Source organism: Protopterus annectens, chromosome 1.part1 (assembly GCF_019279795.1).
Source record: "Protopterus annectens isolate FY-2018-M chromosome 1.part1, PAN1.0, whole genome shotgun sequence".
In the NCBI taxonomy this organism is placed as follows: domain Eukaryota; kingdom Metazoa; phylum Chordata; order Ceratodontiformes; family Protopteridae; genus Protopterus; species Protopterus annectens.
Genome location: NC_056726.1, coordinates 1,406,011,547 through 1,406,025,667, shown reverse-complemented (window position 1 = coordinate 1,406,025,667; position 14,121 = coordinate 1,406,011,547). Strand labels below are relative to the sequence as shown.

Sequence of the window (14,121 nt, the reverse complement as noted above, 5' to 3'; positions counted from 1 at the left end):
AACAGTATCTTATTTAGTCACTACATTTTATGAAGTATAAGATACTCATAGGTGCTCAATGCTTTTCAGTGGCTACAAAATTCAACAAAAGCCATCTCAGAAAGTAAAACAGTAAAGGGACCCTTCTCCATTTTTATTTTTTCTGTCGTCTTGCTATCTCTTTTTCTCTGTTACAGGTGACAAAACTTCAGCAGCACACATTTGAGATAAGGAACATGCTTTTGGAGGAAATGGTCTCAAGTGCTCTGTCTTGGCACAGGCCAAAAGAGGAGGGGACCTCAGCACCACAGTGGAGAGTTATCTAGAAGTACTAGCAAAGATATAAGAAGGTCCCTCAAAGTTTTAAAACAAGAGGCAGACCATGCAGTGAAACCAGTAATAACCTGCACCCACACTACAGTGGATATCGACTGAGCAGTGTTACATCTGCTACGATTTCCTCACAATTAACAGTTGTCTACATCCAGATCACAAGAGAATACAGAAATGCTGGTTAACTGCACCTTTTCTATTTACCACTGACAGCTCTTCATTGAAATAAAAGGTAAAAAAACTTGGATCATCAGTGCCACATTCAAAATTAAATTGAAAAAACGGCCTAATTGTGATGCATCACAACATAGCACTAACACTACACAACCATTTTGCCACTTTACTCCATCAGCTATTACACTGAGAACTTACTATGAAATGTTAACATATGTGTTTAGACTCTATTTTCCTAATATAAAGAGAGTTTTCTAAACAGAATGTAAATATATGACATACACGTCAAAATAGAACAAGCACATTTATACCTTTTCTAATTCTGAGAGTTTTTCCTGCAGCTTCCGCTTTTCCAGCTCCACTTTGGATATTGAACTTTTCATATTTTTAAGTTCTTCCTCCAAGCCAGAAATTCTGACTAGGTAAATTAAAAAACAATTAATCAGTCAGGAAAAACATGACACCACCTTATTTACTGCCACATTTATAAATATACAATGATATAGGCAATTTAACAATTATTGCACTTTGCTGACAGCATTAACACCTAAGATTAAACACACCAAGAAAATGTGCAACAGATCAGTACACTCTAAAATATTAGACTACATTACAGCAACGGATAATGGGTATTTATATTAGCAAATACGATGCAAAACTTTGTTTTGCCTCTGATGATCTTTACTTTCCACAGATGTCCATGCTTATCTATGTTCTACAGGTTACACATGCATATTAAGGAAGATCAATTATTCAGTGAAAGCTACCACCAAGAATGCAGTTTCCCCAAGTTCCAACATTTCTGACCCGTGCAATCCCTGAATATTTTTCCATATATATATTGCACTGTGTGATTATAGCAAAATAGTTTTTTTTCATTGTTAAATCTCTCTCTCCTTTGTACTCAAACTGGGAAATTAGTGGAATTAGTACACAAAGTAAAGAAGGTGTGGGAGGACAAAGCCGACACAAAGGAGGTTGCAGAGACAGCCTGTCCCTGTAGAAATGTTTTTCGAGTTATCACCCACACTTTCTTTGGAACTGCAGTCAGTCAGGAGCTTTGCACAGAGCTTTAAAGTGTCATCTAGAGTTGGCAAACAGGAGGAATAAGTGCACAGGAACCTCATCCTCTAACAGATTCATAAAAAATTTGTCCAGTACCTGGGAAGCTCCTTGCTTGCTCCCAAAAAACAACATCCCCGAGTCTAGAAATAGTTTCAGCAAAGATTAATTTCTGGTTCACCACCTTAAGTCTGAGTTCTCGATGATTGATTCCTGAGGAGAGTCACCTCTGTTTCTGTCAGAATCCTCAACATCTAAAAACACATACTGTTCTCTGGTAATATCCATAGCTCTCAACTAAATAGGGACAAATCTCAACAGAATCAGGGACAAATCCAGAAATAATCAGAGAGACTTTTTAAAATTTCAGTGCTGCTAACTTGAGATGTTAACAGAATAAGAAAATGCAAAATAAAAAGAAGTTATGTACTTACCATAACGTTCCATGTGAGCTGTTCATCTCGCCTTCATTCTTTACTGATGCGTTCGAAGCCGATCCCTCGGCTCCGATAAGGCCAATTGCAAAGCTCGAGGTCTTCAAATAGCCCGAGGCCAAGTCCATATCCCATGATGCACCTGGAGTTACCTCAGATCTTGTTTGCTGCGTATAATAATACCATATGTCATTCTTTCATTCTCAAGAGAAAGGTAAAGAAGGATTGAGCAACCAGGATGGAACCAGCATCTCGGGCATCTAACAGCCCAGGAGGGGGTAGGAGGGAGGGACGTAAGAATGAAGGCGAGATGTACAACTCACATGGAACTTTATGGTAAGTACAGAACTTCTTTATGTGAAGTTGTTTTATCTCACCGTTCATTCTTTACTGATGGGTAGTGTCACAAGCACCATCAACCTCGGGTGGCTCACGGGAGTATATTTCTCAGGACTGTAGATCCAAAGGAAGCCATGTCTCTGGAGGTCTTATCAACTTTGTAATGAGTGATAAAGGTATGAGGTTTTGACCAAGTGGCTGCTGCACAAATGTTATCAATAGGAAGTTTGGCAGAAAAGGCAGAGTATGTAGAAACAGCTCTGGTTGAGTGAGCTTTAATTTTATGCTGTAAAGGCATGTTAGCAGCTGAATAAGCAAAGGTAATACAATCAGAAAACCATTTAGAAAGAGTTGTTTTGCCACTGGTCTACCTCTTCTGGCATCTGAAAATGAAACAAAAAAGCTGGTCTGATTTCCTGAAATCTTTTGTTCTATCCAAATAAAATCTGAGCTGTCTGTGAACATCAAGTTTGTGCAGCATGTACTCTAAACTGTTTGGTTGGGGAAGAAGACTGGCAAATCAATAGTTTGGTTGAGATTGGTTTCAGTGCAAACACTGAGCAAGAATGAGGGGTTTGTTCTAAGTGAGACTCTGTCAGCATGAAATATCAAATAAGGAGGCTTGATGGATAAAGCCTGAAGCTCTTGACACTCTACGGGCAGAAGTAATAGCTACTAAAAACATGGTTTTCCATGACAAAAATTTTAGGTCACATGAGGAAGCTGGTTCAAATGGTGGAAGAATTATGCGGGAAAGTATAACATTTAGGTTCCATGGAGAACAGAGAGATTTCACAGGTGGTCTAATATGAAAGGTCCCTTTGAGAAAGGCTTTGGATAACTTGTGTGACATGATATTCAATCCTTCGAATCCAAGATGAAAATTAGAAACAGCAGCCAGCTGAACATGAACTATTGCTGCTGCAGCTCTTTTGTTGAAAATCAGTTAAGAACTCTAAAATGGAGGCCATAGGGGCTTGATAAGGATCAATATTGTTTTTAGAGGCCCATATAGACAATTTTTTCCATTTGCTAAGATATAGTTTCCTTGTAGACGATTTATGAGAGGATAAGAGAATTTGCTTCCTCTCATTGCAAAAGGTTATGGAACCTGGCTATGATGGGAATTGGAGAAGTCAAGCTGTCAGCTTCAGGGACTGCAGAGAGGAATGAAGTTCCCCCTAATGAGTGTGTCAGAAGGTGTGGAACTGGGTCCAGAATTCAGGGGTCCTCCAAAAGATGAAGTCGAAGGAAGGGGAACCAAATCTGACAAGGCCAATGAGGGGCTAGGAGAATGATGGTCCTTCCCAGGGTTTCTGCTTTCTGTAGAACCTTAGGTATCAATGGGATCGGTGGAAATGCATAGAAGAAACCCAGAGGCCAATCGTGTACGAGTGCGTCCCTTGGGGCTTATCCCGGAGGAGGAATCATGGCAAAATAGCTTCTGCATTTCGTGTTCATGTGTCTGGCAAAGAGGTTGCAGCAAGGCTGGCCCCACCTCTGGAAAATCCTGTCCGCTATTTGTTGTTTGAGGGACCACTTATGGGGTAACAAGATTGTCCTGCTCAGCTCGTCTGCTATCACGTTGGATTTCCCGAGGATGTGCATTGCCAACAGGAAGCACTGGGTGGATGTAGCCCACTGCGATACTCTGAGAGCCTCACAATAAAGGGAGTAGGACCTGATTCCTCCTTGTTTGTTCAAATACCAGACCACCGACACACTGTCTGTCTAAATTGCAATTGTACCTAGAGGAAGAGAGTCCTGATTAAGTACTGAAATGGCAAAAGTACCACTCTCATCTCCAGTACATTGATACGCAGATGTCTCTCTTGATCGGTCCATGTGCCTTGGGCTGTTTTTTCCTGACAATGCCCCCCCACCCTATCAGGGAAGTGGCTGTGGTCACTGTGGCCGCTGGAGGGGGTAGCACAAATGAGAAATCAACCACCAATGAAGATCCTTCTTGCAGGAATTTGTCATCATTATTGTGTGAGACATGGGAAGCTCTTGGTAAGACCATTGAGCGAACAGCACTCATTGTAGTAACCGCATGTGCATGTGAGCTAGTGGTATGGCTAGAATTGCTGCTGCCCATCATGCCTAATAATTTCAGAACATCTGATGCTGGTGCTCTGTCTTTTGATATCAGAATGCTGACGTGCTGACGAAGGACAAAGACTCTTTCTATTGGAAGCCTTACTGTAGTGGTGGTGGTGTCCAACTCTGCCCTGATAAAACCGATAAGCTGCAATGGCGACAAGGCCAATTTTTCTGAGTTGATTGTAATGCCCACTTGACTGCAGAGTGACAGAGTGGACTTCCTGGCCTGAATGAGTTGATGCCTGGTGGTGGAGGTAAGGAGCCAATCGTCTAGGTACAGAAACACCTGGAATCCTAGACGCCTCAGGTGAGCCGTGACCACTGCCATGCATTTGGTGAACACTCTGGGGGCTGAAGTGAGACCAAAGGGCAGGGCTCAAAACTGATAATGATTGGCTCCCAGACGGAAGCACAGATGATCCCTGGATGGCCTGGCCATTTTTATGTGGTAGTACGCATCCTTCAGATCTACAGAGCACATCCAATTGTCTTTCCCCAAGAAGGGAAGTATAGACTGAAGCGTGACCATCCGGAACTTCTCTTTCTCTACATATTTGTTCAGTCTGCTGAGGTCCAATATGGGTCTCCAGTCCGCTGTCTTTTTTGGAACCAAAAAGAATCGAGTAAGTTCCGGATCCTGTCTGTTCTGCTGGGACTGGTTGAGTGACTCTTTTTGAAAGCAACGTTTGGACCTCTATTGTTGCCTGTTCCCTGTAACTGGGTGGAACGTCTGGGATTTTTCTTATGGGTGGAGGGGGTGTGACGAATGGGATGAAGTATCCCCTGGAAATCATACTTTGTACCCAGCTGTCTTTTGTTATTTCGAGCCAGGTGTCTGGATACAAAGATAAGCAACCATCGACTGCCTCCAGAGCAGGATAGTTGGGCCCCCTTTCAGGAACGTTGGTAGGGCTTCCCAGAGAAGTGATCTCTGTCGTGAGGGCGGGGTCTTTCATTATTGCCCCCTCCTCCGCCTCTGGAGCGGGGTTCCCCACGTGTGTCCTGAAAGGCTCCTTGGGCTTTTTGGAACCACATTTTTCCTCCCCTTTGACCCTTAGGGTAGGGTCTGGTAGGGGTGGAAAAACAGACCCAGACGGCAGACAGTGTCTTTCCGTCCTGTTCACACCTGGTTATGGTTTCCTTCACTTAAGGCCAAAAAAGGATGAGCCATCAAAAGGAGCATTCATGAAGGAAGACTTGAAGGGCTCCACAAAGGAACACAAGCGCATCCAGGAGTGTCGCCTAAGAGCGACTCCTGTACCCTTTGCTCTACTCGTTCCATCGGCTGCATATGAGATGACGCACATGGATGAGTTTACTATAGAACCGAGAGTAGCAAGCTGGGCAGCAACTCTGTCACAAGCTCCTGCAGCTACTGTACCATGAAGAGCACCTCCTAGCTCCTTAAGGAGATCTCTTTGTAACCGGTAAAATGGGTTAAGTAATTGAGCGAACGAAGAGCAAAGGTGGCTGAACTAAACATGCGCTTCCCATATCTATCCATGATCCTAGAGTCCCCGTTAGGAGGATGGACAGACGAGGAAGTTTCAGACATTTCCTTTTTGGTGGCTGTGCCACCACCATGGCATCAACTGGAACACCTTTTGTTAAAAATGACTTGTCAAGAAGGGCAGAAATTAACTTATTAGGCCTCCTAGGGACAGGCTCCATGGTATCCGGAGACTCCCATGCCCTTCGAGAGACCAGCTGCATAAGCTCATCGAAGGGTTAAGTCAACCAAGAGGTGGAGGGCTGAGACCCAAAAGCCTTCAGGAGAACGGACTCATCCTCAGTAGGGCTTTTGGACTGCCAGTCACCCCCTTGCCTAAGAATTTTAAGTATCTCAGCAAATGAGATATCTTCAGAGGGGGACCGTGGGGACCCTTCTGACTCATCTAAGTCAGTATCCGATGTTAGAGGCTCCTGAGGGGAGTCTAGATGTTTCCTCTTACACAACCTCTTCCTAGGAACTTCATCAGTGGAAGCTTCTGGTGAGGTCTCGGAAGAGCAAGGGCCACCCAATGGGGCTTCCTGAGGCTCTGGGTCTCCACGCTTGGTCAGCATGTGTGAAGCAGGAGCAGACACAGGCGCTTTCAGGGAGGAGGAACCCAGACCTGAGGTTGAGGATGTCTTAGGAGACATGACTCTCCTCACGGCATCGAAAGCACCTCTGCTCCTGTGCGAGGGAACCGACGGATGCCCTGGCACCGGGACAGTGGGCTCCAAACCAGAAGTAGGAGCCGAGCCCATCCGAGCTGAAGCCTCAAGACGGAGAGTCGGAGCCGACAAGTTGGTCCGACTATCCTCCCTGGACCCGACCAGAGAGTGTCGGCTCCTAGAGTCCTCGATCGGCACCGAGGACATCAGAGTGCACGGAGCTGAAGACACTGGAGCAGGCATCGGCTCCGAGGATTCCACTATCATCAAGTCTGACTCGTCCGGCTCCGAAGGACCAGCATGGCTCGGAGGAGGAATAGTTTAAGCTGGTGTAATGGTCTTCGGCTCAGAAGCCATTTGGGTCGAAGCCAATAAAATTTTTGCCGAGGCCGGTGCTGATAACAGCTTCTGCACCACACAATCCACATCCAGATCTGACAGGCTGATAAAGGACCAAGAAGAGCGCACTGAAAGTGGTACCGACTGAAGTAATGGACTCTTAGGAGCTTCAGACACCAGTTCCAAGACTGGGGACTGGCTCCGAAAGGAAAAGACTGTCGGCTCCGATGGCAGTGGAGCTGAAGTTGAAGATTTTTTAGATTTTTTTGAGTCCGAAGTCTTAGAAGACTTTGATGACTTGCTGGATCCATCTTGGTCACTCAAAGCTTCTTGAAACGAAAGTTTCAACAACCCTCTGTTGATAAGTTTTCTCTTCCTTTTCTGAAGGATCCTTGAGGAGAAGGAATGACAAATAGCACAGCTGTCTTGCAAATGCAGGGCTCCTAGACAGTACACACAATTTACACGGCTGTCTGTTACAGACATCTTTTGGCCACACTTTGGGCACTTCTTAAACCCAGACTTGGGGTGCTTGTCTTGGTCAGCCACTGGAAATCTTGGAGAAGAATTACTGTCACACAAAACAATTCTAACAATAATTAGCTACCAAAAGCCTTAATAAAATCAGGCTCAGTCAAACACACATACACACACACACAGAGAAATGCAAATGTTGTGTCTTTCAGCTTTTCCCGGTTAAGGGTCGCCACAGCGGAACTCTGGTCCACTAATGATTGGCAGTAGATTTTTACGTGCGAGTTGCCAGCTCTGACACACAACCTTCAACGAAGGTACGCCCATTCACGCATGTCTCCATGCAGAAGATGCTCTAGCTGAGAATTGAACCAGACAGCGTCTACCGCAGCACCACCACCGCACTTACAGAGAGAAATGCAAATATGAATATAAATATAAATGTGACAGGAAAAGCCTTTACTGTCACCACAACTTTCTCAACACACAATAAGAACAGGCTATACAAAAAAGGGAGACAGCTGCTAATATATACTACACTGTCTAAGAAATATCCAGTAATTGAAAATTACTGTTAATTAGAAAAACTCTAACAGTATTTATAAATGTAAGCCTTTCCTAAAAAAACTGAAGGCTAAACACACTACACAGAAAAACACTATACACTAAATAAGTTTTTAGCAAATATAGTGACAGAAGGTCACTGACTAAGCACACACTATCAACTAGCAAAGAGTTTAAACTAGGCCTAAAACAAGAGGCCAACTAGAAAATTTTTAAAACACACTAAGGGAAGGGACTAAAATACAGTAACACACACTATAAAGCTGAAAGAGCTAAACTACCTAAGCTATTTAAACTATCTAAATAAGTAGAAAAATAGTTTTACTGACCCAAGCTAATGCAGAACCTCTGATCTATTGCAGTGGCAAACTAGATCTGAGGTAACTCCAGGTGCATCATGGAAGAGGGACTTGACCTCGAGCTTTGCAATTTGCCGCATCGGAGCCGAGGGATCGTCTCTGAACCCATCATTAAAGAATGAACGGTGAGGTGGAACAACTTCACATTGCACATTTTCTAAAGTAAAATAAGTCTGTAACTCTAATTACTGTTAGGTTCATAGGTTCATAGGTTCATACTAGGCTATCTGCCCGAGGGCATTTATAAGCCTAGCCCATTGTTTTGTGGCTTACGCCACCCCTTTAGTATGGGGAACTATACCCATTATTTTGCTGTGCCTCTGTCGAGCAGTGACACTGAGGTAATTCCTGCGGTATATCTGCGATCTCCCATCCATTGGTCAAGATTTCTCTTGAACAAGGCCAGCGAGGTGCTCTGCCTCACATGTACCGGGATTTTGTTCCACAGCATAGGGAGTCTTTGGGTGATGAATCTATCCCTCCAGCACGTCCTATTAATAGCCGTGTCGAGGTTTAAGTCTCCGCCCTTGTGGCTCTGATGGATCTAGATTTTTGAGGTGAAGCATATTCATCAAATCTGGGTTTGACATGGCCTTGTATGTTAGGCAAAGGTCACCTCTGAGCAAGCGGTGGCGACTGAATAGAGCTGGAGTTCTTTCAGTCGGGCAGCATAGGACAGATTTTTGAGACCCTTTATCCTTTTGGTGAGGAACTTTGTGGCCTCTCCAGCTGCTGCAAGTGTCGGGTCAGATACATTCGAATGGGGCATTGTACTCAATCATTGGTCTGATGAGTGATCAGTAAAGGGAGACTATGACCTCCCTTGATCTAGATGAGAATCCCTTCATGATAAGGTGGGCAATGTAGAAGGACTTCCTAACTACTTTAGCTACATGGGTGTCGAATGACAGACTACTATCAACCTGGGTCCCCAGGTCCCTGATAACTTCTTCTGTGCTCAGTGGATTGCCACCTATTTGGTAGCTAGGGGTAACCTTGTTTTTCCCGAAGGGTATGACTATGCATTTTTGGCATTTAACTTTAGGCGTGGCTCTGGCACCAGTTATCCGGTTCTGTGGGACCCTTCTGAAGGATATCTGTGTCAGATGTGTTTTCTACTATGGCGCCCAGTTTGCAGTCATCTGCAAACTTTGTCAGCCATAACCCTCCTGTGTTTGCTTGTACTGGAAAAGTAGATGCCAAACAAGAGTGGGCCCAGGACTGAGCCCTGTGGGACACCACTTGTGACAGGCTTTGAGTCTGACATGGCGCCAGCAACTCTGACCCTGTGGGTTCTGTCACTCAGCCAGTTTGCAACCCATCTTGTGATGTATGGGTTAACATTTAAGCTGATGAGTTTTTCAATGATACCCGAGTGGGGTATTGTATCGAAGGCCTTAGCCAGATCGAGGTAGGCTGTATGGACTGCCTTTCCCTCATCAATGGCTTTGGTGACTGTTTGAAAAAGTCAACCAAGTTTAAAAGGCATGATCTGCCTTTGACAAAGCCAAACTGGGTTGGATCCAAAGTCTGCAAATTCCCTATGTCTTTATTTATGAGGTCCATTATGATCCTCTCCATGGCTTTGCAGATAAGGCTTGTCAAGCTAATGGGCGGTAATTTCCAGGGTCTGTGGAGGCACCGCCTTTGTGAAGTGGGACCACAGTTGCAGTGCGCCACTCCTGGGCGTATCCAGAGGTAAGACTTTGATTAAACAGCTGTCCTAGCTGTGGGTTTAATTCCTCATTGAGTTCGTGGAGCACACAGCCGGGGACACCATCGGGTCCCATGGATGCTGTGTTTTTGCTTTGGAGAGAGCAGTTCTCACTTGGGCTGGAGATGTTTGGGGGCTGCACTCATTTGGTATAGATATCTCTCCTTTGGGGAGGGGAGAAGTTTGCACTGAACCTGTCAGCCAGTATGTTGGCAATGTCTGTAGGATCAGTAATCTTCACATCATTTTGAACTAGTTCTGAGCATATCTGGGAGTTTCCTCCTAGGTTTCTAACATAGCTAAAGAAGGCCTTATGATTGTCTTTTGAGTCTTTAGCTATTTTTCTCTCGAAATTTGCTTTGGATGATTTTATGAGAGCTCTTAGTTTTTTACTTATAGTGATCAAGGGTGTCTTACCTTTTAAGGATTTTGCTCTATCTTGTAGTAGCTTCCTCCTTTTGTTGTAGAGTTTGTTTATGGCTGGGGTCCACCAGACTGGACGCTTGCCTTTGGTACAAAGAGTCTTTGTTTTGCTTGGGATTGCCTTATCCATGCAGTCCTGCAGGTGCTGGTAGAAGGCGTTTGTAAGTGATTCAGCGGCTTGAGTATTGTTTTCCGCCGCCTCGGGGGCCTGAAAGGAGACCACACTAGTCTTTAGAAGTGTGAAGTCGGCTTTTGAGAAGTTCTTTACTGTGGTCTTTTTTATTTCAGGTGGGGGTGGGATGAGGACCTCCAGCGAGATTAGTTTGTGATCTGATCTCACCAGTGAGGGGTATACTACCGGTGTTGAACATTGTGCTCCCATGTTCGTGATGATGAGATCAAGTATGTTATCTCCTCTTGTGGGGATGGTGACTAGTTGTTCCATGGCATTTGAGTTTATGAATTCCAGGAACTTTTGGGCTAGGGTGTTTGGGCTTGAGTAGTGTTCCCAGTCTATATTAGGGTAATTGAAGTCACCTAGTATGATGGTGTTTGGTGATACATTTATCCCTCTAGTGTTTTCAGGAAGGCCATGTGAGTTTCCTGAGTTTGTGAGGGTGGCCTGTAACATGCTACAATTTGCAGAGCAGTCTTGCCTATGGTTAATTGCACCTGGATGGTCTCCGATGCATCGTGCGTTGCCACCAGTCTTGAGGTGTGGGTGTCCTTGATGAATATGGATACCCTCCTTTCTTGGTATTGTCCGGATTTTGGGGCGGAACGCATGATATGAGGTAAAACCTGATAGCTGGGGTGCTCTCAGGAGCCTTGAACCAGGTTTCTGTCACAGCACAGACATCGATGTTCTCCATACTGAGAAGGGCCTCGAGTGCGTGCATTTTGAGATTTAGACTTCTGGCATTGAGCAGCATTACCCTTAGTTTTTTCCTTTTTGTGTTCTAGGGTGGTAGGTTTAGAATTTGAGCCTTGCCTAAAAAGGCACTATGGGGGTGGCAAGAGCCTTTGCCAATATCCGGAATCCCAGGGTGACAGGTGCAAGCCGTCCCTTGAAGCAGCGTGGCTTGTCCAGCATGTCATCCCAGGCAGACAGATACTGGATCCCCTTTGAATGACACCAGTGTTTAAGCCAATTGTTAAAGCTGATCATCTTATCTCTGTATTGTGGCATCATTCTTGGTGAAGGTAGGATACTGCTCAAGGTCAGGGTCATACCTGCCTGGGCTACATAATCAGAGAGCTCCTCAATGTCTCTTTTCATGTAGTCCAAGGAGGTACGTCTCAGGTCGTTTACACCAGCGTGGACAATGACTGAGTCATATTTGTACCTGCTGTTGAGAGACCTGAGTGCTTGCGTTATGTGGCGGATTCTAGCGCCCGACAGGCAGCTTACTGTGACCTTCTCCTTACTCAGTCTGGTGAGCGGGACATCAGTGTGTCTGACTATGGAGTCACCAATGAGTAGTGTGTCTGGCATTGTGTTTGGCCTTAAGGGCTGTGACTGTTTGACACTCTGACTGTGAGGTCTATGTGTTGCGGGTGTTGTGTTCTGAGGTGGTGGTTGTTTGGGTGTCTGCTTTGGTGGCCTCTGCTGTTTTGGTAGATTTTTGATCAGAGCCTCCGAGTATGTCTTTGTGTGTTTATGTGTATGATTTGAGGTTGTAATGGTACTATGTGAGACTGGGTCTATAGTGTGTGTGGTAACCTTCTCCTCCTGACTGGTCTTGCCAGTCCTATGTTGAGAGAGCTCAGCCTCCAGTTTGGCCGTATAGTTGCATCTCTCGCATGTATTTGTGTTTTGCATTATTTATTATGTATAATTCACCACCATGTCTCCAAAAGTCACCAATTTTAAGAGGGATTAAGAGGGACAGAGCTAAAATTTATGTCAAAATCAGGGACATCCCAAAAAATCAGGAACAGTTGAGAGGTATGGTAATACCTGCATTAGAATTGTGAAAAGGCAAACAACCTCCAGAACAGACAGACTGGAAACACAGCTAAAAATATAACATCTGACTTGTATAGAGAAGCAATCTGATCATCAGCCCTTTAAGTTTTTGGTTCTTTTTTCTAGGAATATCCCACATGGGAAAGTGGCCATGGGACAGCTTACTATTCCTGGCAAGAGATCTTCTTCCCTGGAGAGCTCTTGTACCTGAAGTGTTTGGTCCTCCCATACTTGTAACAGGTACTCAAACATCCCTGAAGACATGACTAACCCCTGGTCCATACTGGCAACTACACCTACATTAGAAGGAGTAGAGGCAATAGGTAAGTGGTCTGCAGAACCATCTTTGGCCACGCTAGAGTCACTAACCATAGGCTGAGGCAATAATTTTACTTGTTTTTCTTTCCAGTTACAAGCAAATAAGCAGAACTGGCAATACTATCCATGTTGTAGCCAAAGAAGAAGCCTGACTGCCAGTACAGTAAAGCTCAGTAACATTGTAAGAAGATTAATGTTGATTAGTAAGTATAAAAGCACACCTCCTTTCCCCAAAGACAATGTCCCCACATTAGTAAACACAAGCAGTACATTGAAAATCATGCCACCGGACCATAAACATTTAGTCAGAAATATCACAGAAAGTACAACTGTGCAAGACCTTGCCATAAACAGCAGATGTCATACTTCTCAATGTTGCAGTATTCCTTACTAAAGCCATATCCTGGTACGGACAGCTGAACGTTCAAGACAGGATGCCAAAGCCTTAGATCCTTCCAAGTGCTACATGTCCTATGGCTAAGGCACAAGTTACAAACATGACATATGAGCATCTAAGTCAGAGAACGTCTTAGTTGCCAGTCCAAACTTCTTTTGGAATTTGCTCTGCAAGTCATTTGACACTTTGTATCAGCTCCCGAACTTTCAAAAGAAATTTACCCCATTAGGGGTTCTTCCTTCCTTCTCCCTTTGATTACATTTTCTTTGATTATAATTACCATTCACATGTCATCCAGGAAGGAAAACTGTGAATTTGGGAGGCAGATTACCCATAAAAACAGGCATGAAAAGTGTCTTTTTTGTCGAGGTGCTACCCACGACCATACTCAGTGTGAAATTTGCCAACGCATTTGTAGCAAAGACCCTGCAGAGCCACCTGTCTTCCTTTTCCATATATTTAGAAAAAACAATGTCTAAAGCTATTAGCTCAGGGAACCATGGCTTCTGAATCCACCTACCCGGACGTTAAGTCACCACTTCCAAAAAAGTCTAGCACGATGAGTATTGAGACTTCTGCTGTTCAGCATCTTACAGGTGTCTCTACTAGGTTGGATGAAGAACCTGAGGATCCTCCAGTTCCGATACCAGTATCCTCTGTTGTAAACCAGTTGGAAGCTGACACGGGGATGCCTACCTGCACTTCTGCAGACGCTACGCCTACATCTGCTGCAGATGAAGTAAAGGAGCTGTGACTGATTTTAGAGGGGCTGAAGGGGATAATGCAGATTCTTGTTAGGGAAGAAGTTCTTGGTTTCCATATTTGAAGTCAGGCAGAAGTGTAAACCCCCTTAGTTTGTCAGGGCTGACATTCCTTTAAAAAAGGAACGAAAAACAGACATGTATCTCCTGTAGTTAAGGACTTACACAGAAAATAGCAGGATTTCACTCAGGGTCTTTTCAAAGCCGTACTGGCTTTGAAGC

At 44.5% G+C, this 14,121-nt stretch overlaps 1 protein-coding gene across 1 annotated transcript in view; it reads right to left on the bottom strand.

The window, feature by feature from the left end:
- The window catches only part of ROCK2 (Rho associated coiled-coil containing protein kinase 2), a gene marked incomplete in the record, with an annotated part of 2,656,097 nt that overhangs the window by 1,451,625 nt on the left and 1,190,351 nt on the right, over positions 1-14,121 (bottom strand). Inside the window, 1 exon segment of the mRNA XM_044082273.1 lies at positions 798-904. Within this exon segment, the coding sequence (XP_043938208.1) occupies positions 798-904 (107 nt within the window).